The sequence below is a fragment of the Acomys russatus genome, chromosome X (assembly GCF_903995435.1).
Source record: "Acomys russatus chromosome X, mAcoRus1.1, whole genome shotgun sequence".
NCBI classification, from domain to species: Eukaryota; Metazoa; Chordata; class Mammalia; order Rodentia; family Muridae; genus Acomys; species Acomys russatus.
Window position 1 is genome coordinate 107,894,923 of NC_067169.1, and position 24,425 is coordinate 107,919,347.

The 24,425-nt window shown below is 42.7% G+C and overlaps 1 protein-coding gene across 3 annotated transcripts in view; it reads left to right on the forward strand.

The window, feature by feature from the left end:
• Positions 1 to 24,425, forward strand: part of Sage1 (sarcoma antigen 1) — a 57,592-nt gene that overhangs the window by 4,292 nt on the left and 28,875 nt on the right. For all 3 annotated transcript variants that reach the window (XM_051142565.1, XM_051142562.1, XM_051142563.1), the window contains exons 3-5: positions 22,891 to 23,040; positions 23,690 to 23,779; positions 24,022 to 24,205. In XM_051142565.1, coding sequence (XP_050998522.1) covers positions 22,891 to 23,040; positions 23,690 to 23,779; positions 24,022 to 24,205 — 424 coding nt within the window. The remainder of the gene's footprint in view (positions 1 to 22,890; positions 23,041 to 23,689; positions 23,780 to 24,021; positions 24,206 to 24,425) is intronic.

Here is a 24,425-nt window from a genome sequence, read left to right on the forward strand (position 1 = left end):
CAAATGAGGTTTATTTCTCTGTTGCAGCTGTAATAAGCATGAGTTGTGCATTTGCGCAGGAGATTTCTTTTTAACAGGCATGCAGCTCTTCCCAGGATCTCCACTTACAAGCTTTGACAATAAATCTGGTGAGGAGTTACTGCAGCAGGAATTTTTCACGAATGTATGCAAATATAGGATTTCACCAAAGACTTAGTAACTTTGTACTGTACACCTCTGGGCACATAGTTATCTACCCTTTTACAAGTAGTCGTACCTATTCCTTGCTGTGTGCTATGTGTGGATGAAATTAAGCTTCACTTGGGGACCACACTGAAATGCGAACATTGTATGTTAAGTCTTTGTTAGTGTGGCTTCGTAAATATATTTCATACGTTGTGTTACACTTATCAAATATATATATAGATGTATATATCTATATATGCAGTATACTTTCAGTGTACATAGCTAGGATATGCCTGTTTAGTATTTTATGATACAGTATATATAATATACAGAGCGTCCTTAGAAGATGACGATAAGTACAGGGCTTTAAAAATGTTGTGTGAGAGGTTTTGTGGCAATAATTATAGTTCTTATTAATCTTGGCTGAGATTCTGCTGTCTTGTATGTTTTGTTTTGTTATGAATCATAATTTCCTTTTATTCTGTGATGGGGAAAGGCAGGCTTGTCAGAAGAAAGTAAGCCATTAGCTTGAGCTCTCTCGTAGTGTAAGTATTAAAAAAGACTTTATATTTGAAGCCACTTTCTTTAAATTATTTTCATTTAAAGATTATTTTTAACAAGACACAGAATCACCTTTCTAGAAATAGTAGAAACATGTGTATAAATAGTTGTTAGAAGTATGTTCTAAGTAAGAGATGATGTTTCAAAGAAACACACTAAGCTAGTAATTTGAAAACCTATCATTTGAAAAAGTGAGCAGTTCTCTTGGATGTTGCTCTTCCACATTGTGTAGCTACTCTTGCATGCCTTTGTCAATATGTGCCAGAAAGAGGAAGGATTCTGGCTTACAGACTGAGGAAGTAAACCTAAGAGTAAAAACAAAACAAAACAAAACAAAAAACAAAAAACAAAAACAAAAACGTGATACATTTAACAGATATTTATTAGAATTTTAACTAAGAGATTAAAGGAGCGACCTCTTTTTAAATTTTATTTTTCCAGACAGGGTTTTTCTGTGTAACAGCCTTGGCTGTCCTGGATCTCACTCTGTAGACCAGGCTAGCCTCGAACTCACAGAGATCCACCTGGATCTCCCTCCTGAGTACTGGGATTAAAGGCATGCGCCACCACCACCTGGCTGAAGGAACACGTTTTAATGGAGGCTTCCATTATGGTTGCGAATCTGTCGGAATGCTTTGAGGTGGAGTAGTAGCAACATGACCTGTGAGAGCTGTCTTAGGCAATGCAATGTTCTTTTACAACTCAAACTCTGCAAATGTTCAAAGGAAGCACATTCCCTTGGCTTGATGAATGGTTTCCCCTGTGATTTCACCACTCCAGCCCCGCCCGCCCAACAAGGTCTCTATATTGCCCTGGGTATCCTGAAACTTTCTGTAGACCAGACTGGATTCAAACTCACAGAGTTCATCCTGTGTCTGGCCTCAGTGCCAGGACGAATGGTGTACACCACTATGTCTAGCTTGATTTTGGCTTGCTTTCTCACTTTCTCTCCTCACTAGCCATTTGAAGAATTTCACAAAGCTATTGTAAATTAACAACGAAAAAGAGAGACTTAACTCTAGAAGGCTGTATCTCTGGCAAAGGTATAATGGTCTAAACGCAATGTTCAAATTAGGAAACACTGATGAAATTGTAGAACTCTATTTACTTTGTATCTCAGACTTCTCATATCCATCCACTTTAAGTGTCAACATTTGTCGCTTCTCACCTGTTGTAGCTGACATTCAGTAGCTAATTAGTCTCGCCCTCTAGCCATTCTTCCTCTTCATTGCTAACAGTAGGCTAGTCTTTTAAAGAAAATGAAATAGTCATTTTTTTTCCCCCGTGAAAATCCATCAAACACTGGGCAAGGTAGCTCAGGCAGGCAATCCCAGCCTGACCTGCAAATTGATACCTTGTCTCCAAAACAAAACCAAGCTCAGAATGGTGGCATACTCCTGTGATTCCAGGACTTGGAAGGTTGAGGCTGGAGGATTGCCATGAGTTCTCAGCTATCCTAGGCTACAGAGTGAATTCAAAGATAGCCTGGACTAAAAAGTGAGATATTGTCTCCAAAAAAGTGAATAAAATAAGATTTAAGAAATGTCAAAATCTGTCAGGATTCTGCATTAGAGGTCAGAATACAGCCCCAAACACCTTGGCCTGAACAGTTACTCACGGCCTTTATCTGGGCCTGTGTTACTTTTTCAACAGCAGCTTGCCACTTTCTTCTTTTCTGAACCCAGGCTCTAACCATCAAGAGAAAATAGACCTTCATCTCCAAACTCCTCTAACTCTATTTCTCTAGCTTCTTTGTCTTTGCATATGTTATTCTCTGTAGTTTGGACATATTTCAACTCATTTTGTTTTCTCTGATCCAGGATATCGCTAGGTAGCCCAGACTGACTTTGAATTTGTAGCAGTCCTCCAGCCTCAGCCTCCAGAGTTCTGAGGTTACAGACTCGTACCATTCTGTTGGCCTTTGTTTTTTGTTGTTGTTGTTGTTTTTGTTTTTTTCTTTTTCTCTATCTTACCTCAGCCTCCTGAGTGCTAGAACTAAAGGCATTTGTGCAGCTGAGCCCATTCAAGTTCAGCCCTTCATTGCGCATGCTCTAAAGTGATCTGGCTCCTTTTCTCCACTTCCACTGCAAGCAGTGTAGCAAGTCGGCCTGGGATTTCCTAACACTGTTCCCTTAGTGCAGTCTCCAGCGCCCCGCCTCTGCACTTAGCACTTTCTTATTGTAGTGTGTTTATTGTTTTGGGGTACTGAATCCATGGCCTCAGCCATGCTGGGCAAGCATTTTCTTGTTGAGTTATAGCCAAATCTCATAGTGTGTTAAATATAGTAGTGTTCATCTTGCTCTCTGTAATATGAGGATTTGAACAGAAGAGTATTTGTACCTCTAGCACTAGAGAGTGCCTAGATCTTCGTAGGTACTCAACAGGGAAAAAAATTCTGTAAATGTGTACACACCAAAGCTACCCCCTATCTCCACCAACAGCCCCATTTTAAAGATTTTTCTCAAGATAGTAATCACAATTCCAATTTTCCTTCATCTCCCTGCAATTTCTCCTTCTTGCTGTGATATGATCAAAATGGTGGTTCCCCACGGTGGTCTGACAGTGCCTCGCTACTTCTACAGTCTAGGCATCCATTTATATTTACTGAACAACGTCTGTGCACTAGGCTTTGTTGTAGAGACCTAGGGTAATACCAAGAAACAAACACCCAGCTCAAAAGAAAAAGGGATAGAATAGTGAACTCAACCAAAGGATTGGAGGGGAAAGAGTGAAAACTCAGCTTATCTCACGAGAATTGTGACTAGTTCAGACAGGAAACATGAGACTGTTGAAGCTGACAGGCTACAGTTGGTATATTTCTTTTGAGAAGATGGTGACTGCGGTAGATTTGAAGAGAAATGGGGCCTGGCAGTGGTGGCGCATGCCCTTAATCCCAAGCATTTGGGAGGCAGAGGCAGGCGGGTCACTGTGAGTTCAAGGCCAGCTAGGTCTACAAAAGCAAGTCCAGGACAGTCAAGGTTACACAGAGAAACCCTGTCTCAGAAGAAGAAGAAGAAGAAGAAGAAGAAGAAGAAGAAGAAGAAGAAGAAGAAGAAGAAGGAGAAGAAAAGAGGAGGGGGAGGAGGAGAAATGGGGTAGGCTTTGCTGTCTGTGCCTGTTTGCTTTTATTTCACAGCATTCGTTGAAGTGGGCCAGGGTAGAGAGGGAGAGGGGAAAGCTGGTGGCGAAATGCAGAAGGTTTAGTTGAAGTTGCCCGCTTTGTAATTAGTGCTAGCTCCTCACAAGTATTTTGTCCTGGCACTGGGATCGGAGAGGTGGAGGGCCAGGTGCAGGTAAGGAGAAGGCAAATATTTTCCTTTTCAGTTTGCCTTTGCTTCTGGAAGAGACTCTGAACTGCTGAGAACACAGGGCTCTTAGTTTCACAGTGACCAAACAAGGCTGCTGTTCTGCTTTCTAGGGAAGGGCCAGATTGAAGGGCCCTCTGTATGGCTGGGGGTGGGGTCTGACTCAAGAAAACTTAACTCCTTTCATTTTGATCTTTAAGCAAGAGTCTCCTGTTACCTTAGAGAAAGAGGGTGCGCTTGTGCGATCAGGTCCAACCTCGCTCATAGGTCTTGGAAGCCTGGGCTACTTATCTCTTGAGTACAGGTTTGCAAGTGATGATTGACTTGCCAGAGCTTCCTTCCCAGGAAAGCCTTTTTAACCCATAGAGGTCACTCGGCCACAGAACTATTGTGTTTATTCTTGTTTCTGTTCGTAAATGGGTTTGGGTTTGCAGCTTGATTTGTTAAAAACACGTCATCTCCTCTCCCCGTTTCTTCCGCAGAACTCCCGGTCAGGTGCTGGGTGAGGATGTGGATGAGGCTGCAGCAGAGACAGCAAGGGGCTAAGATGGTAGAAGGGGTTGGCATGTCTTAGTCAAATATGTCAGCTTTGCATACGTTTTACATTTATTTATGTGTTGGGCCTGCCCTGTGCTCATCTGCACGGGGCCACTCTGCATTATGTATGGAGGTCAGAGGATGTTGGGACTCTGCTTCCATTAATTGGAACCAGGGATAAAACTTAGGTCACCTAGCTTGGGGCAAGCATCTTTTCCCACTAGCCTATGTCAGTGGCTCTGAATTCAGTATTTTCCTACTGTTCTGCACAGCATCCACGGCCTCGTGTGGTTCTGGAGCACTTCAAAAGTGGATAGTTTATAAGTGTGCTGAGCAATACGAAATATATTTTGGATATACTATGTTAAATAAATTGCATACTATTCCAGTCATTTTTTTCGTGTGTGTGTGTGTGTGTGTGTGTGTGTGTGTGTGTGTGGTCTTATCATGTTGCCCAGAACTCCTGGGATCAAATGATTTTCCTACTCCTAAGTGCCTCTCTAGAGGCTGGGACTATAGGCACATGCCACCATTCCTAACTTTTACATTAAAGAAAAAATGTGGTTGCTTGGAAATATAAACTTTACATACATGGCTTGTGCTGCAGCTCCATGAGCAGCGTCGCTCTGTCCTCTTCCTGGAGGTAGTTCCTGAGGTTCAGGCCCTGGAAGTGGTTCTGAAGGAGGATCCTTTCAGAGGCCTGTTGAAAATGAACACCATCATAAAGGCCTCATTTATACATGAACGGTTATCTTACAGTTCAGAGCCGATGGCTCGATAATCCTCAGCCCTGGGGCAAAATATGAAAGCATCTTATTCCTGGCTGTACTGAAAGCTCATTTGGTTGCTTAGGTTTTTGGATGCTGTTGCCGACCCAACTGGTTGGGTTAGATTTCTTTTTTTTGCTGGGCTGAAGTATAACAGAGTATACATGTGAATGGCTCTAACTGCTAATTCAGGATTTCATTTACAACATGCTTTCATTGGTGGCACTAAGCATTTCAGGCTTTCAGTGTTACTAAAGTCTTTACTGTGTTCTGTATTAGACTTCCCCAACTACATAGCCCTAGACTCTCCAGGAACAGTTTTCTGCAGGAAAAGTAAGACAATGAATACATTTTCCAGCTCAGCATAGTGCGAACCTAAGAAACAAAAGGGAGTTTGAATTATTGCTCTCACGGAAGTTTATTTTAATGCTCCATGCACAGCCCAGTCTTATCATGGGAAGTCATCAGAGGCCTTAAGGGGGAATGCTTAGTGTGGTGGTGGGGTGGTCTACCTGACAGGAAAGTGCCTAGGATTCTTATTTCTGGGGGATTCAACTTCCTAATGGGCTTTCCAGGGCCATCGGATTGCATTGTTACTATAAAGGCTCCAATTTAACGAATAAATGTGTAATTATAAGGATGCAAGTCCAGATAAGCCTGCTAATAACATGCAAAAGGTGTGGGAGGGGCTCAAGTGTGACTCAGTGTATTTATTTAGAGTATGTGAGGCCTCAGCAGTATAAAAAAATTTTTTTTAAAGACATAGATCATTTTATAGCCAAGTTTCGGGCCCTCCTAAATACAATCTTATGGTCAAATGTGTTGTCTAGACCTGATCATATGCCATACGTTTCAGATATGAATTGACTTCTGTCGGCTTCTTTGTGAAAATGAACAGTCAAATGCTTGCTTTCTAATAATAGCAGCTGACACTTGTTGAGCAAGGCTTCTATATAGGGCAGTTTGCCAGTGAATGTACTGTGTTTATTTAGTTTATCTCCCCAGCCAGCCTATGTCATAGGTATTATTCTCACCACTTAGGAGATAAGTCGGAGACGTTTATCTGGGGCCCAGAGAGGTAAAGAAACTCAGCCGATAGCAATATGCCTCTAGTCCATAGTCTTCTAGTTTGATAGTGCATAGGAACTTCGCAACCTCCCAGTGAGGGAAAATTAGTACTGCTAGTGTTCTTTTTATTATTATTATTATTATGATGATGATGATGATGATGCTGGCTCTTCCTAGGTGGATACCATTTATATGCTTCTGCCTCTCATAGCTCACAGTTGGACCCCTGTTTAGCACAGATGTGGAGTTATTTGGGTGCTGAGTGGATGGAACTTGAGATAGTGCACATTATGTGTACCCTGTCAACTGAGGGGGCTGAACAGGCCCTGTGAGAACAGTACCAGGCTGGCAAAAGCAACAGAGTACTTCTTGGTTATTCAGTGGTGACTAGAAATTACCATGCTTCTTTGCTTTACCAATCAGATGATAAATGTTTCTCCTGTGAAGAAGGGAAGTTTTTAGTGTCCTCCACAGGAGCCACTTGGTGTCTTCTAATCCACACCTATAACTGAAGTAGGTTTTATTTTTACTTATTTTTTTTCAGGTTTTATTTTTAATTAATTAATTTACTTAACCATTTTACAGCCTGATCCAAGCCCCCTCCCTCCTCTCCTCCCAGTGGCACCCTCTCGCTTCCTCCCTCTTTGCCCCTTCCCTTCTTCTTCACTGGCACATCACATCACGGCTGGACCAAGAGCATCCTCTCCCACTGAGGCCTGACAAGGCAGCCCAACTAGGAGAAAGGGATCCAGAGGCAACAACAGAGACAGAGACAGAGACAGCCCCACTCCCATTGTCAGGGAGCCCACCTGATGACCAAGCTGCACATCTGCTACATATGTGTAGGGGGGGGTCTAGGTCCAGCCCATGCATTAAAGCAGATTTTTTAAAGTTTTAGAAGCAGCAGACTTTATCGCTCAGCTTCTTCTGCTAGTGTGGTCCTCATTTCATCCAGATCTTCTATTCTCCTCAAACCGCCATGAGAATTCATTCTCTCTTACCTACTTAGATGACCTGGAATAGAGAGATGGATTTCAAAGGTCTGGAGATGCTGGCAGAATGACCACTGAGATCTTGACTGGAGAAACATAACACAAAGATTTTTGTGAGACTGTGTCACATGCTCACAGAAAAAGTTGAGCTTTGTGTCTTAAACCCTACTCTCCTAATTCTACAATTCATTACTACTTGCTACAGGGTTTTGCAACCTGAGCGTCCAACCCCTTTGACAAAACCTCTGTCTCCAAAACTATTTACATTACGATTCATAACAGCAGCAAAATCACAGTTATGAAGTAGCAATGAAAATAATTGTATGTTTAGGGGTCACCAGAGCATGAAGGACTGTATTAAAGGGTCACAGCATTAGGAAGGCTGGAGATCATTGCTCTAGGCCATGGCAGGTCCTCTGACCTCCACATCTGTACTGTGTCACGTGGGCCCACACCCCCAATACACACACACACAATAATATTAAATACAAATTTAAAAAAGAATTCCTTGGGCTTTTACATTGCTTTGCAAGGCGTTTATCACTGTTTCTTCTCCTTCCCCTTGCTAAATTCGACAGTGACGACTTCTTCCTTCCAGGAACTTGTTACTTCCTTTATTCTGTTTCTCTGCTTTTCTTTCTCACCATCCTTGTCCTATCTCTTAATGTTTTCCTTTAATGAATGCATCCTGCTGTTTTCATAGTTTCAGATGGTCTCTCTGCATGGATGCTTCTTCACTTTCTGTTTTTCCAACAGGTATCTCAGATGACTATGGGATGTTCTCACTGGCTGGCTGCTCTGTAGTGATTAAAAATGAGATGCCATGCAGCCTATATGAATATGGAGAAATTTGGGGAGAGGGGAATGGAAGAAAAGTTAGGTTCTGATTGGGCCTTGAGGGGAGAAAGTGAGAGAGAGAGAGAGAGAGAGAGAGAGAGAGAGAGAGAGAGAGAGAGAGAGAGAGATAAACAGACAGAGACAGGGAGAGAGACAGAGACCAAAAGAGAGGAAGAAAAAGAGGTGAGGTAGGTTTGCCCTTTTTATAGCCTGGGCAGTGGCACACCTCCTGGTGGGCAAGTGATGATGTAATGGGTTGCTAAGCAACCTGGGGGCAGCCTCGTGAAGCTGCTTATATGCTAACACTATAAGATGTCCTCATTGTCTGGCTGCTGTACTATCAAGTCGCTGTTAGAACATCCATGAATCTAAAACCTTCTATAGTCGCACCTTTTACTCACTGAGGATTGAAGGCAAGCCACAACACAGCCCTATTTCTTTCCACCTTTTTTTCTAAGGCCTACCCGACATCCCTTTGAAATGCCTCCTACTACCCCTATCTTCAACTCAGTTTTGCCACCATCACTTCAGTGCAAGCCCTCAGTGTTGCAATGTTGTGAGCATTGTAACAACCTTGTGTCTTTGAGGGGTCTCCCATATTTCGACTCTCCACTCAAACCAACTGTTCACTTTCTTTAAAATGTCATTTTATCACATCACCCTCCCCAGGACCCTTTGGTGACTTCCCATGCCTATGGGGCCAAGTCTAACTTCTCTGGTTTTTAGAATTTTCTGGGACCTGCTCCATGTGCCTTTCTATCTAGTTTATAACTCCTCATTGGTGACCTAACACTTCAGCCAGACGGGTCTCTTAAATTTGCTAAGTGTGACTCTCCACTCAGTCCAAACCTAATCCAACCCTTAGAACCTCAGCTAACAAAGGAACTAAGAGATCCACTGTGGGGGGTGGGGGGTGGGGGGAAGGGGGGTAGCTGAAGGCCTGGGGTGGGGGGAGGGGCGGGAAGGAAGTGAACTCAAAGTGTCCCATTAAAGGTGTGATTTGAGGGGGATGAGGTGACAGAAGGTGCTTTTAAACTGGTGTTATAATGATGGGAGGCTGCAGAGGGAAGGGGGGAGGGAACTGGAGTATGACCTTTGGTGGTTTATTAGCCTGAACCAGACCAAGGTGCTTTGGTTTCAATTGGCCTGAAGTTGCCAAGAAGCACGTTTGTGTGGGGAGAAGCCCCTCAACCCCCCAACCCCCCATCTCTATATTTCTGTCTCCATGGAAGAGAGCCCGCATAACTAGTCGGTAGACTATAGGATTCTTGGGACAGTAGGAAACCGTTCATTCAGCCACGGCATTGGAAAGTAAGGGCTCCCTTTTGCTTTAGTTCTTAAGCAAGAATATCTGTGATGCACAAAGCAGATCTTTCGTTTTCATGAAATTTTCCACAGGTACATAAACACTGTAAATTTCATTTCATTTTTTCCCCTTGAGACAAGGTCTCTACATAGCCCTGGCTGTGCTGGAACTTGGTATGGAGTTCAGGCTGACCTGGAACTCCCACATGTCCACCTGCCTCTGCTTCCCAAGGGCTAGGATTAAAGGCGTGCGTGCACCACGATACCCTATATAAATTTCATTTCAAAGTGATGTTTTTAAGCTGTGTGTTAAAAGTAGGTTTAAAAAACTGGGCACAGTACATCCTGTCAGCAAAATCCGCTTTCCACTGCCATGGTTTCCTGCAGGTTGTGCCATTTCAATGGTAAGGCAGGAGACCTAGGTTTTTAACGTGAGTCTGCTACTAATTACACCCATGACCCCTGGGCAAGTCACTTAACCTTTTATGGTGTCCGTTTCCTCATCTGTTAAATGAAAGGATCAGACTGGATTATTTCCATGGTTCCTTCCTGAAAAGGGGGTGGGAGAAAATTGTAGGACTAAAAGGCAGGAAGTGGAATAATTGAGGTTTGGAATTCAAGGTGATTTAAAAGTTACTTGAAGTTTCAGAAAATAGCTGCTCCTTAATGTGTTCCCCAGCCGCTTGCATGAGTTGTTAAGTGGCACCCCCAGTTTATATTGTTTCTGTTTTCTGCTACAAAGTTTGCAGTTTACAAGATTCCTGCCAAGGATTACTTCAGAGTCCAGGGGCTGAGGGTTGAAGGAGCAGATCAGTGTTCCTTTTATGTGTGGATTTTCAACAGAGGATGGATGTTACTTTTTTTATTTTGTGCAAATCAACTCATAACCTCTTTGAGATGATTTTTTTTAAAAAAAAGAATCAGTCCACTGGGAAGAGAGGCTGTGCAATATTAGAAGGTCACAAATGGCCGTGCTGCTATGGGCAGCTGTTTTGTCATGTTCCCATTGCTTAGTCTCATTCCTAACCAAGCGTGTTTTTTCCCTAGGCCATTGTTGTGATTATTATTATTAATTTTTTGAGACAAGATTTCTCTGTGAAACAGCTCTGGCTAGCCTGGAACTCTCTTTGTAGACCAGGCTGGCCTCAACCTAATAAGAATTTACCTGCGTCTGTCTTAAAGGCGTGTACCACCATGCCCGGCCATTATAGTGAGTTTTGATCATGTATATGTGTCTATAAGAATGCCTCACTGTACCTAGACTAGGGGTCACATTCTTGGGTTCCTAGCAATCAGGAGGCTGAGGAAGACATAAGGCATGTGAGTTTGAAGCTAGCCTGGGCTATATAGTGAGACTCCTTCTTTAAAAAACAGGTCTCATATTAGAAGAAGCCAGTAGTAAAACTAAAGTGCGTGTAATCTGCACATCAGCTTTTAAAAATATTGATTTGTTTATTTGCGTGTGTGTGTGTGTGTGTGTGTGTGTGTGTGTGTGTGTGTGTGTGTTTGTACATATGTCCGCAGAGGCCAAAGGAGGGTGTTGGATCCTCGGAAGTTGCAGTTACAAGTGAGTCCCCTGATGTGCGTGCTGGGAACCAAATTCAAGTCCCCTTGAAGAGCAATGAATGAGTGCTCTTAGCCACCAAGCCATTTTTTTTCCAGCCTCCAAAAGAGCTTTTTTTGGGTATGATAACAGGTACTGTGGGGAACCTAGTTCAGGGTCTTGAACATGTTACCTCTGACCTGCTTCCCCAAACCCAGAGAAAGGTATTTTTTAAAAACATGTATACTGAAGTTCTGTTCTATTACATGTAGCCATACAATAGACTCGGACAGAGGATGAAAGTTTCTAACCTCTTAGTTTCTACCTGTGACCATCTACTCACTGGTGAAGATCAAATTTCTTCTGATCTTATCCTGCTTTCCACTAACTTGCTTGTTTGTTTTTTGTGAAGTTCATTTAACACATGTAATCCTGTGAGTCCTTGTCAGTCCCTTGGAACACAATTCCACAGGCCATTAGTTTCTCTGCTAATTTATTGGGGCAACATTTTTTTTTTTTTTTTTTGATTTGTCTTGAGAAAAGGTTTCCCTGTGGAATAAGCCCTGGCTTTCCTGGACTGGCCCTGTAGGCCAGCCTGCCTCTGCCTCCCAAATGCTGCCATTAAAGGCATGAGCAACCAAACCTGGCTCAGGGAAACACTGTTTTACAAAGTGTGTTTTGGTTTTGTACGTAGGAGATTGCCTTGCTTGGTAGTATTTCCTGAAGCAGGTGGATGGATATCAGTAGTTGGAACCACAGAATAATAGCATTCTGTGTCCTCAGGCAGAGAAGTTCTTTAGTGAACTAGAATGGACTTTGCATATTTCAGCAAATCTGGAACACAGGAGCCCTGGAGAACTAACTCAAACAAAAAGGAATCCAAGAGAACCACACATTCCTTAAAGCTATACTATGCAGTTGTGGTGGCGCTCGCCTGTAATCCCAGCACTTGGGAAGCAGAGGCAGGCAGATCTCTGTGAGTTTGAGCCCAGCCTGCTCAACAAAGCGAGTTCAGGACATCCAGGGCTATTATATAGAAAAACCCTGTCTCGAAAAAGGGGTATGTGTGGGGAGGCTGGGGGAGAAAAAAAGAAAGCTATACTAATCAAAGACAACCCAAACGCATCCTTTGAGCCTCCTAGAAGTGTATTGGTACTTTCAGTCAAATGCAAAAGACAAAGGCTGCTTCTCTGTGAGTTTGATGCTGGACTCTTCTACTTAGCAGGTTCCAGGACAGCCAAGACTATGTCTCAATAAAATAAAATAAGGAGGGGGGAGTGAAAATCTTTATAAAGAAAACCAAGTTTATAAAGCTCAGTGGTGAGAGAAATAATGTGTCACAGAGGGTGACCGAACATCATGTGAAAAAATAGCTTTAGGAGGAGGTACACAAAGTAAAAGTTTCATTCCTGTAATGATATGGCATCTTCTCAATATGTACTTCCTGATATTAATACTTCCCTTCATAGGTAGATCAGATATAAACAATTTGAACGGATACTTTATTTTATTTTTATTTATTTACTTTGGTTTTTCGAGACAGGGTTTCTCTGTGTAGCCTTGGCTGTCCTGGACTCACTTTGTAGACCAGGCTGGCCTTGAACTCACAGCAATCCACCTGCCTCTACCTCCCGAGTGCTGGGATTAAAGGAATGAACAACCATACCTGACTTCTGAATAGATATTTTAGTGATTTTATCTGTTACAGTGTCCTATTATTGATACATCTGTGGTGTGTAGATTGGAGTGCAGACCTGGGTGTGGTGGCTTATATCTATAAATTCAGCACTTTGAAAGCTGAGGCAGGAGGACTGTTCATGAGTTTAAGACCAGCCCAGTCTACATATTGGGGTTCAGGGTGATTTGGGCTACACAGTGAACTTCTGCCTCAAATAAATGCTAAGGTGGGGCTGGAGAGGTGGCTTAGCAATTTAAGATCATGGTAGCTCACAACTATCTGTAACTATAGCTTTAGGGGATCCAATACCCTCTTCTGGGCTCCCTGGGCAGCATGTGTACATGTGGTACACAGACATACAAGCAGGTAAACATACACATAAAATAAAACAAATCAATTAAAAAAATAACTTTGGGAGCTGGATGTGGTGGCGCACGCCTTTAATCCCAGCACTCGGGAGGCAGAGGCAGGCGGATCACTGTGAGTTCGAGGCCAGCCTGGTTTACAAAGCGAGTCCAGGACAGTCAGGGCTACACAGAGAAACCCTGTCTCGAAAAATAAAAATAAAAAACAGAAACAAAACCAACCAACCAAACAAAAACCCAACTGAAAATTAACTTTGGAACCCACAAACAAGCAAACAAATCAAAACAAACCCCCAAAGTGGGTGTGAGGTGGGTTGAGAATTGAATTGGAATCCATTTTAACGATGAGGAGAAAATTCTTGATGCTGAAAGTTTGAAGTTGCACAAATATTTGGCATAAGGCTAAGGGCAAGGACCAGGAGAAAAGTCAGTTCTCTTCTGGAGAGGCAGAGTTGATTGGAAATGCTGGGCATCTTTTTTCTTATATCATTCCATCTCACTCATCAGCTTACTGACACAGATGACACAGATGATACAATGTCAAATTGAAGAAGAAAGTAACTTGGTTAAAAAATCCTGTTGAACTGGATTTATTCCAATTGTCTGGGCTGCTGCAGAGCAAGCTTTCCCTAAACTTACGGAGAGCAGATGGAAAAAGGAAAATTGTTTATCTTTCAACAAGAGAATTGATGGCCCTGCTATATTTAGATTCTTTGGCTTTAACTTGGGACATCTGGGAAAATGCTCAAATCCGTTAATCATCTAGTTTGTAACTATCTACAAAGAAGCTCAAAGTCTAGAATAGCCCGTTAGCATGGGCTCATGAAGAGCAAATATTATCAGGCTGATTTCATTTCCTTTCATGCAAAACTAAATGTGTGCTGAGGAGGAATTGCAGCATGTATTGTCCCCTTGGTGTCAACAGCAGCCCTTTTATTCAGTTGCTGTGAAGGGCTCCTGTCAACTGGGATGCCTTGGATTATACTACCATCAGAGAATGTCAAGATATGCCGAGGAGCAAGTGTGCCCCAAATGAGTCAGTGCAGTGGCTCAGCACTAAGTTGGGGACATTGGAAGCTGTACTATTCCAGAGGGAAGGTCACTGACTGCTGTGTGAGAGAGGCTGGCCTGTGACAAGCTGTAACATGTGAGGATATTTTTTTTTCTTCGCTCTTTGAAAAGATCCACTGCTGATACTTTTCAATAGCTAACCATGCTACAGAATATCAATAATCTGTTTTCTGTTCATAAATACTGAATTTACATATGGATTATAAAGGACACTTCCTATGTGGGCATTTAGGTGCAGCTGTTCTAAAAATCTGTATGCATTACTTTGATTGGGGATGTTAAAATTGTGTTTATGAAACTTATGAATTATGCTAAGTCAAGCAAGGTCACTAATATTTTGGAAAGGGATTACAAATGACCTTTAGAGATAGAGCAGACTCTGTCAGAAAGGGCTCTAACGCCACTCCCATGTCCCTTCCCTTCAAGCACAGTTGATCTTCTATCTCCTTTACTTGTTTATACTTCCTGGCAAGGCTTACTAGAGGGCAGAATTCCTCTATTTAAGAAAAACAAAAACAAAACCGTATATCAGAGAAGTGGTCTCTGGGAAATGGGATGATGCTCAGGATGCTGAGATTTGGGGGTGGAGGGTACTCAATACTTCTCTTTTTCTCCATTTGAAGCCAGTGGAGTAACAGACACAAGAATCAGCTTAAAGTCCCTTTTGTTGTTTGCTTTTGAGAGAAAGGCTGGCTACCCTCCAACTCACTGTCCTCCTGCCTCAGCATTTCCAAGGACATGGCTTATAGCATCAGCCATACTAGCTAGTTCAGAGTTTTAAGTAACACTTTTATTCCTGATGAAAGCCCCACTCCGAATCCAAACTAGATGTATGTTCACGGAAAGTTTTCAAATATTACATACTGACACACCTCCCTTGTTTAGAGATAGAGACTACCTTGTGAGCACTACAGGCCAGAGAACAAAGCAGGCAATTCAAAGGGGTTTTAGGAAAAGTCTGGGAAAGATAGAATGGCTGCCTGGTCTTAAACCTGGCAGTTAGGTTGGAGATGGTGGTAGTAAAAAACATTTTTTTTTGGCTTTCCACTTCTGAGGAGATTCTATTATGTACTGGGTATTGGTGTAGCTGGGGACAAGGTGGCTAGTGGCCAGATAGGAAGAGCTGAGAACAGAAGTGAGGTCACTGATATGCAGAAAGTCCTCTGTTTTTCTGTTGATATGAAAAGATATTTTAAGTTGGCTATGCTAATTTAAATTAGCATAAATTAACATACTTTATAAAGCAGTAGGTGTTTTCCTTCTGTAGGTCAGTTTTACTTAAATGATTACTATAAGACATAGAATTATAGGGTAAGTAAAGGTTTTTAAAGAGTTGTTATGGGTGTGGAATGATGGGATATGAAAATTAGAATGTTAGAGGGGTTTTGTTTGTTTGTTTGTTTGTTTGTTTGTTTTTTGAGACAGGGTCTCACTGTGTTTCCCTGACTGGTCAGGAACTCTCTATGTAGACCCTTGCTGGCTTCAAACTCCCATTGATCTGCCTGCCTCTTCCTCTCACAGTGCTGAGGTCAAAGGCATGTACTGTCATGCCTGGCTTAGGATTGGTTTTATAGCCCTTTCATTTCTTGGATGAGGAAACAGTGCTCCACATACTTATTCTGTACCATGCCAGCTTTGTCAGTGACACCCAAGACTAGACCAGGGTCTTATAATTTTAAGTGTCATCTGTGACACGCCCTTACAGCTTGACCTGTGAGGACGACAAACACTTCATTTTGAACTTTACTCACCCCAGCTTGCTTCTTTGCCCTAAACCTCCCTTCCCTAGATCTCCCTGGATAGGAGTATTGTCACCATCTTACTTTACCCTTTTAGACCTGTCCTCCATCACCAAGACCTAGCTTGTGCATTGCAAACGCTTTTCCATTTATTCTGTCACTCTCCTGTCCCAATTCCAATCCTAATTGCGCCTCGCCTGGATTGCTATACAGTTTCTTTGTCTGACTACCGTTTTCCTTCCTTTGGTCTGTTTTGGTTGTTACTAGCAGACTGGTCTTTAAAAGAAGCATTGTTTTTTCTTGTGTCCCCTGGCCCTGAAGTCTCTAATGACTCCATTGTCTGCTCCCTCAAAGGCCAGCCCTCATGCCTGACCTCCATATCCTTAGCAGATCATCAGGGACCAAAAGAAATAACACAATGTCTGCCATACACAATTTAAAATATTTACGTAGCAACAGTTTAAAAATACCCTCTGTGACGGCACATGTGTTTAGTACTAGCTCCTGAGAGGCTGAGACAGGAGGGATGGGAGTTTACCTAGACTGTAGTACACTATGTCTTACTATTTTTGCTACTATATATTTTAATTCTTTTTTAATTTTTAAAATGTAATTTATTATAATTTATTCAGATTACATCCGGAATGTTGTCCTCTCACTTGTATCTTCCCATTCCCACCCTCCCTACCTCACCTACCCTATTCCCCTCCCATAGACCTCTAACAGAAGGGGACCTCCTCCCCCACCATATGACCGTAGCCTATCAGTCTCATCCAGATAGCCTGTTTCCCCTTCCTCTGTGTGCCCCCTGGACCTCCCCACCAAGGGGACATGATAAAATTGGGTGCACCAGAGTTCATGTCAGAGGCAGTCCCTGCTCTCCCCACAACCGTGGAGAGTGAGATGTCCATTGGCTAGATCTGAAAAGGGGGTCTAGGTTCACTGTGTGCATTGCCCTTGGTTGGTGCAACAGTTTGTGCAGGCCTCCCTGGGTCCAGATCTACCAGCCTTGATGGTCTCCTTTTGGGGCTCCTGAACCCTCTGGGTCCTTTCATTCTCCATTCTTCCATACCACTCTCATCCCTCAACCCTGAGTCCAGTAGCAAGTCTCAGCATCTGTCCTGATCACCCGCTGGGTGGAGTCTCTCAGAGGATATCTCTGTTGGGCTAATATATGCTTATAAGTGAGCATATACCATGCATGTGTTTCTGGGTCTGGGTTACCTCACTCAGGATGATCTTTTGTAATTCCATCCATTTGTCTGCAAATTTCAAGATTTCCTTGTTTTTAATAGCTGAGCAGTATTCCATTGTGTAAATGTGCCACAGTTTCTTTATCCATTCTTTGGTTGAGGGACATCTAGGTTGTTTCCAGGTTCTGGCTATAATGAATAAAGCTTCTATGAACATAGTTGAGCAAACGTCCTTGTTGTGTGGTGGAGCATCTTTAGGGTATATGCACAGGAGTGGTATAGCTGGGTCTTGAGGTAGAACCAGTCCCAATATTCTGAGAAAGCACCAGATTGACTTCCAAAGTGGTTGTATAAGTTTGCATTCCTACCAGCAATGGAAGAGTGTTCCCCTCGCCAGCATGTGCTGTCACTTGAGTTTTTGATCTTTTGCTACTATATTTTTAAAGATTTATTCTTTAATTATGTGTGTGTGTGTCTATGTGGATATGTGTATACCAGTGCATATGTCCTCAGAGGTAGAGGAGTAGGACACTCTGGAGATGGAGGTGCAGGTGGGTCTGAGCCACCCTGCGTTGGTGATGGAACTCAACTTGTATCCTCTACAAAAGCAGCCTGTGCTCCTAACCACTGAGCCATTTCTCCAGCCCCTTATTGCTTTGTTTTAGCTGAACATGGCTCATAGAGTATCATTTCAATGGAATCAATATAAAATGAACAGTGCGATTTTATGTTATTTGGGGAAGAAGTCTAAATCTTCAAAACCTCATTTGTAGAGCTGTGAAAGTAATTTGGTGGTAGAGTCCTTGTATAGCAAGTTAAGAGCTCTCATAATTGTCCTCAAGACCAAGAAAAAATTCCTATATGTATTATTATTGTTAGTGTTATTGTTTGGTTTTTAGAGACAGGGTTTCTCCATTTAGCCATGGCTGTTCTGGAGTTGCTTTGTAGACCAGGCCAGCCTCAAACTCACAGAGATCCACCTGCCTCTGCCTCCCCAAATGCTTAGAATATAGGCACACGCCACCATGCCCAGCTTCCTTTTTTTCTTAACACTCTCCCACTGCACTTGGCCCAACTATAAACAGCTTATGAAATCCCTACCCGTCTCCTCTCTTCTCTCTCTGTTCTCTCTCCTATCCTCTCCTCTCCACTTCTCTCTTTCTTTCTCACTCTCTCTCTCCGGTTTCCTCTAACCTGAAACCTTTCTCCTCTAATTTTTCTGTCCCTCCTCTCCTCTCCTCTCCCTCCCCTCCCTTCTCTCTCACTACTCTCTCCCCTCTCCTCTTTTACCACTCTCTCCCCCTATCTCTTTTCTCTTTCCCCTATCACTACTCGCTCCTCTTTCTCTCCTCTCTTTCTTCACTCCTCCTCCTGCTCCTCCTCCTCTTCTTCTCTCTCACTCTCCCCTCTCTCTTCAATCTTCTCTCTCTTCTCTCCTCTCTCTATCTCTCTCTCCTCTTCCACTGCATTCTCCTCCTGCTCTTCTCTCTTCTCTCCTCCTCTTCTTTCCATTCTTCTCTCTCCTCTCTTTCTCTCCCCTCTCCTATGTCTATCTTCCTCTCTCGTCTCCCTCACCCTCTCTTCTGTCTCCCCCTTCTCTTTCTCCCTTCCTCTTTTCCTCTCTTTCCTTTCATTCTCTTCCCTCACTCTTTCACCTCTCTCTCCCTTTCTGTTTGCACTTTTCTCTCCTCCTGCTTTCCTTTCCTCTTCTCTCTCCCCCTCTCTCTTCTCTTTCTTACCCTCTCTCATGTCTCCTCTTTCTCCCCCTCTCTCTCTCCTGTCTCATCACTTTCTCCTCTCCTCTCCCCCTTTCTTCTCTCTTTCTCCCTCTCTCCTCTCTTCCCCTATCTCCTCCCCTATCCTCTCTCTATCTTCTCTCCTCTCTCTCCCTCTCTCACGTCTCTTCTCCCCCTCTCTTCTCTCTCTCTCTCTCTCTCTCTCTCTCTCTCTCTCTCTCTCTCTCTCTCTCTCTCCTCCTCCTCCTCCTCCTCCTCCTCTCTAACTACTCTCTCCTCCCCTTCTCTCTTCCTCCCTCCTCTCTCCTTTGAGACAGAGTTTCTCTGTGTTGTCCTTGTTGTCCTGGAACTCAGGATGCATGGGTTCTTTTAGATACCAATGAGTTGGTCCCCTCTGTCAACTCCCAGCTTAAGCCCCTGTTGGTGATCACACCCAGTTCCTTGTGCATGCTAGGAAAACACTACCACTGAGTGATATATATATTATATGTTGCTTTGTTTTTCTATTTGGTTTTGTTGTGGTTTTTGAGTTTGCTGTTTTTGAGATAAGATCTCACTATGTCAGATTGTGCTAGTCCCTATGTTACTCAGGCTGGCCTCACGCTTTCAGCCGTTCTGCCTCAGTTTCCTGAGTGTTGGATTACAGCTGTGCACTACCAATAAATGGGCCCAGTTGCTTACTAAAGATTATTGATATTTATTGGTTCATTTATGTGTTTATTTTGTGCTGTGTGGATGCAAGCATGCCACAGAGCATGTGTGGAGGACAGAGAAAAACTTTGCAGAGGTACCTCTCTCCTTCCTCTACATAGGTTTTAAGTATTGAACTCAGGTCAATTTATTGATCCAGCTGTGTGTGTGCTTCTATGTATGTATGTGGTCATGTATGCCATGACAGATGTATTTGAGTCAGAGGACAACTTATGGGATTCAATACTCTTGGCTACTGTGGGTCCTAGGGATTAAACTCAAGTTGTCGGGCTTGGTGGCCAACACTTTTGCTCTCTGAGCCATCTCACCCCCTCCTTTGAGATAAAGGCCAGGTTGGCCTTCAGTTTCACTGTAGCCTAGTTGGACTGTCTCCACCATATGAGTATTGCATTTACAAAGCAGTTACCACCTTATTTTTTAAAAAAATTTTTTTATTAATTTATTCTTGTTACATCTCAATGGTTGTCTCATCCCTTGTATCCTCCCATTCTTCCCTCCCTCCCATTTTCCCATTATTCCCCTCCCCTATGACTGTTCCTGAGGGGGATTACGTCCCCCTATATATTCTCATAGGGTATCAAGTCTCTTCTTGGCTACTTGCTGTCCTTCCTCTGAGTGCCACCAGGTCTCCCCCTCCAGGGGACATGGTCAAATGTGAGGCACCAGAGTACATGAGAAAGTCATATCACACTCTCCACTCAACTGTGGAGAATATTCTGACCATTGGCTAGATCTGGGTAGGGGTTTGAAGTTTACCGCCTGTATTGTCCTTGGCTGGTGCCTTAGTTTGAGCGGGACCCCTGGGCCACCTCATTTTTTTAACTAACAAATTTATTCTCTAAAAAATTGTTAAAACTTTGTATTGTTTCTTGTGAACTTCACATCATGTACCCCAATCTTACTCATCTTTCTGTGCCTTCATATCCACCCTCCACCCTTGTAACATTTCTCCCATAAGAAAAGAAAAAGTTAATAAATAAATAAAAGTAAAGTAAAAAAAAGAAAAAAGAAAAAAAACATCTTGCCATGGAAGCTGTGGTGTGTCACGCAGTGTGCCCTTTAGCCTGAACAGCTTTACTTGCAAATGTTTGTTGCAATGAGGCGTCTGACTTCTCCTACACTATCAATACTGGATCTACCCAGGACTCCTCTCAGATATCCTGTCGTTGCCCTGAGGTGCCACCACATTAAACAATATTGATGAGTTTTAAAGTGATTTCCAAAGAGTATACTCATTTCTCTTTTGTCATACCCTGACCTATCCTGTGGCCCATTAGGAGTTCAACCCTTAATATAAATGTAAACGGACATAGATGAATAAAGGAAGGATTCCATCATTCATAAGACTTTTCAAGCCAGACCTAACACACAACCCCTTTTCCCTCACCCGTTCCAGTAAGTTAGGTGCTGACTCCATACAACTCCACCTCTTGAAGTACTTCATTCGTCTGCAGTTGCCTGTCATCCTTGCCACCCTAGCTCAGGCTTTTGCCCTAGCTCAGGCTTTCATCATTTTTCTCTTAGCTATTGCAACAGTCTCCAAACCAGTTTTCCTGCCTCAAGCTTCAATCTTCCCTCCACCCCTCAATTTAGTCTCCAACTCCTAGCAAAGCGATCTTGCTAAAATGAAGATCGGATCACACCACTCCCCTAATTAAAAAGAACACTGAGTTCTTCCCAGGGCTGCAGATACAATCCAAACTCCTGAGTGTGTTGTACAAAGCATTTAATAGTCAGAGCCCAAATTATCCCATTAGCCTTGACTTCTGCCATATAGCCAGAGCAATAATGATATTATTAGTGATTCTTCAGTACGACTCATCCTTTTAGGTACTGTTCTCTTTTGATGGTCCTTTCTACTTCTCACATGAATAAGCCATGTCATCTTCAGACTTGCTCTAATGTCCCTTCTTCACACTGTGGTCATTTGTCCTTTTCTCCTCTGTGTCTTATTGTTCTTTGAGAGACCATGATACTAGAATACTATTTGCTGTAGTTGTGTTGAAAATGGGAATTATGGCTTTAGCTAAACATGAAATAGAAATTACTGAGTTCATCTTTGTATTGCTTGTTCTTTCTCCCTCTATATGTACTTCTCTGGTTGCTGTGCACTCAGTGTTCAGCCCATCATCCTTGACACTCAGGGTCCTCTGGGCTCAAATGACTGATGGCTCAGTCTTCCATGTTGCCAAGCTGTGCTTTTTGCATTTCCCTTTGCTGACACACTCCTGGGATGTACTGAAAGCTGCCATGATCTTCCTTTGGCTTGTCTTCCTGCATCTCACGCTGCTTTGTTTATATACCCACCACTGACCAGGCAGTGCAATCGTTTCCTTCCTCCAACTCTACAGAAGAAGTAATCACAACAACAGTAGGCTGTTGAGCTTGAGTTTTTGGTTCTCTACTGCTATTGATAGCCTCTGGGGAGCTACTTCATAGACACTGTTACTTCATTGCAAAACCTTTTCTTTTTCTAGATTTGGGGCCTTCTGAATCTTTAATAGTGCCAATAGGATTGTCTCCAAGTAAATAAGGCTCTGCTTCATTAGTTCATTCGTTCACTCATCTTTCTTTCTTTCTTTCTTTCTTTCTTTCTTTCTTTCTTTCTTTCTTTCTTTCTTTCTTTCTTTTAGCTATGTGTATGTATGCGTGCCTGCTTGTCTGTATATGTACCACATGTGTGCAGGTGTTCCCAGAGACCAGAAGAGGGTGTTGGTCTCTAGGAGCTGAAGTTATGGACAATTGTGAGCCACGCAGTGTATATGTTGGGAACCAGACCAGAGTCCTCTGCAAGAGCAGCAGGTGCTCTTTTCCACTGAGCCATCTCTCTCCAGGCCCTCTCTGTGTGTAATTCTTTATTGTCATTTAAAAGTGAAACTATGGCACAAGAAGAATCTTGGTTTTCAAAATTCACACGGCTCAGACATTCAATAGCCTTCCCCCCCACCACCAAGGACAGTGCAGTTACAAGATAGCTGCTTTTTATGCCTCTCTACTTCATGATCATCTGCTCATTGCTACGATTAGGCTGGGGGAGCTGTTGAGTATGAGTTGGTATGGTTAAGCTCTCCTGCCCGCTATAATGAATGAATGCATTGTGTGCTTGAGTTCTTTGCCTTTGATCAGCAAAGCTAGCAGAACTCTTTAAAAGTGACTGATTGCTTTGATTCCACTTGAACAGTCAAGATATAGAAGGGAATTAGTTTGAAGAGGGATTAATTTGTCAGAGGTCTGATAGTGCGTTATTTAGTGCTTATTTGCGCACTATATTATTCGTTGTATCATTAAGGATTTCTTTGTCAATGTTTGGTTTTCAGGCTGGTTGGAAGGAAAATCATGCCACATTCATGAGCGAACTGAAAAATCTTCAGGCTTCCGGACTGACTACTCTTGGTCAGGCACTAAGATCTTCATTTGATTTGTTAAATCTCAATAGATTAATATCTGGAATAGACAACTATGGACAGGTAACAATTTTTAAGTGAGTACAGATTATTTATTTTGATGACATAGCATAAGAGTGCAAAATTGGGCAAGATTTGTGCTACCTGTAGTATCAAAAAAAAAAAAAAAAAAAAAAAAGAGGTTCACACACCTTTTAGATACACACTTTGTACAAAACCATAAAACAAAACTCAACAGTGTTGCTTCTTATACATCGATGTATCCATCCATTATGCAGGGAAGGAAAATTGCCTAGCTTTATGCTCATCAGAAATCTGAGAATATAATGAAAAAGGTGCTGCAAAATGTTGGAAGAAGACACTTGGAGACACTGCCCCTCCCTGAGTCTGACAAAATTGTTTTTAAAGCTCTAGAAACGGGGGTGGGCAGAGGAGCACTTGCTGCTGTCATCGTTGCCCTCTTCTATCCTAAACACTGCTCAGCATCCCGGGAGACATTGTCCAGGCTGCAGAATGTGTGCCACAGGGGTCCCCAGTCTGTGCCAGCATGTTCACAGGGGTGAATGGGTTCATGAGGACAAGGAGGCTTTTACTTCTTATTTACCAGGGGAAATGTTATCCTGTCCGAGGGATCATTGATAAGGCACATGTAGATGTTTAAGTACAATGACATAATTTTACACAGCTCTAATACCTTTTAACTATGTTTTAGGGGAGAAATCCATTTTTTTTAGAGCCATCTATTTTAATTACCATCACAGATGGAAACAAGTTAACAAGCACTGCTAGCGTTCAAGAAGAGGTGAGATATATATATATACATATATATATTTAATTTTACTTAAATAGCAGAGAACATGCCGCTATTTCTGTGGGAGGCATTTATTTTCAGTTAAGAATAACGTTTGCACAGATCTATCTTGGTAATCCTTCAGGGGTACTTTAATTCTGTTGAATTCCATGAAAGGAACGTGAGCCCACTGGCTCTTTCTTCATTTTTACACGGGCTCTTATGATGAACTTTTTCAAATTTTGCCTCATCAGCTCCATCTTCCTTTGAATTCTCCTCTGCCTGGAAGTGAACTAACCAAAGAACCTTTTCGTTGGGATCAAAGACTATTTGCCCTGGTGTTGCGTTTGCCTGGAGTGGCTTCTACTGAACCAGAGCACCTAGGGAGTGTACCAACTGATGAATCGGCCATCACACAGATGTGCGAAGTCACAGGAGGTACAACTGTTGTGTCACATTTTGGAAGGGAGAATTTGGGGTAGGACAGCATAGTTCTTAAATGCCATACTTTGCCTTTGCTGACTTGCCTTCAAAACTGTGACCTCTACTGCTTCCATCCTTGCCACATTCCTGCTTATGCGCTTGTGCTGATTCTAAATTGGATTTTAGACTTCCAGATGCTTGTATTGTGAACCAGTATTTGGGTTGATCAACCGGT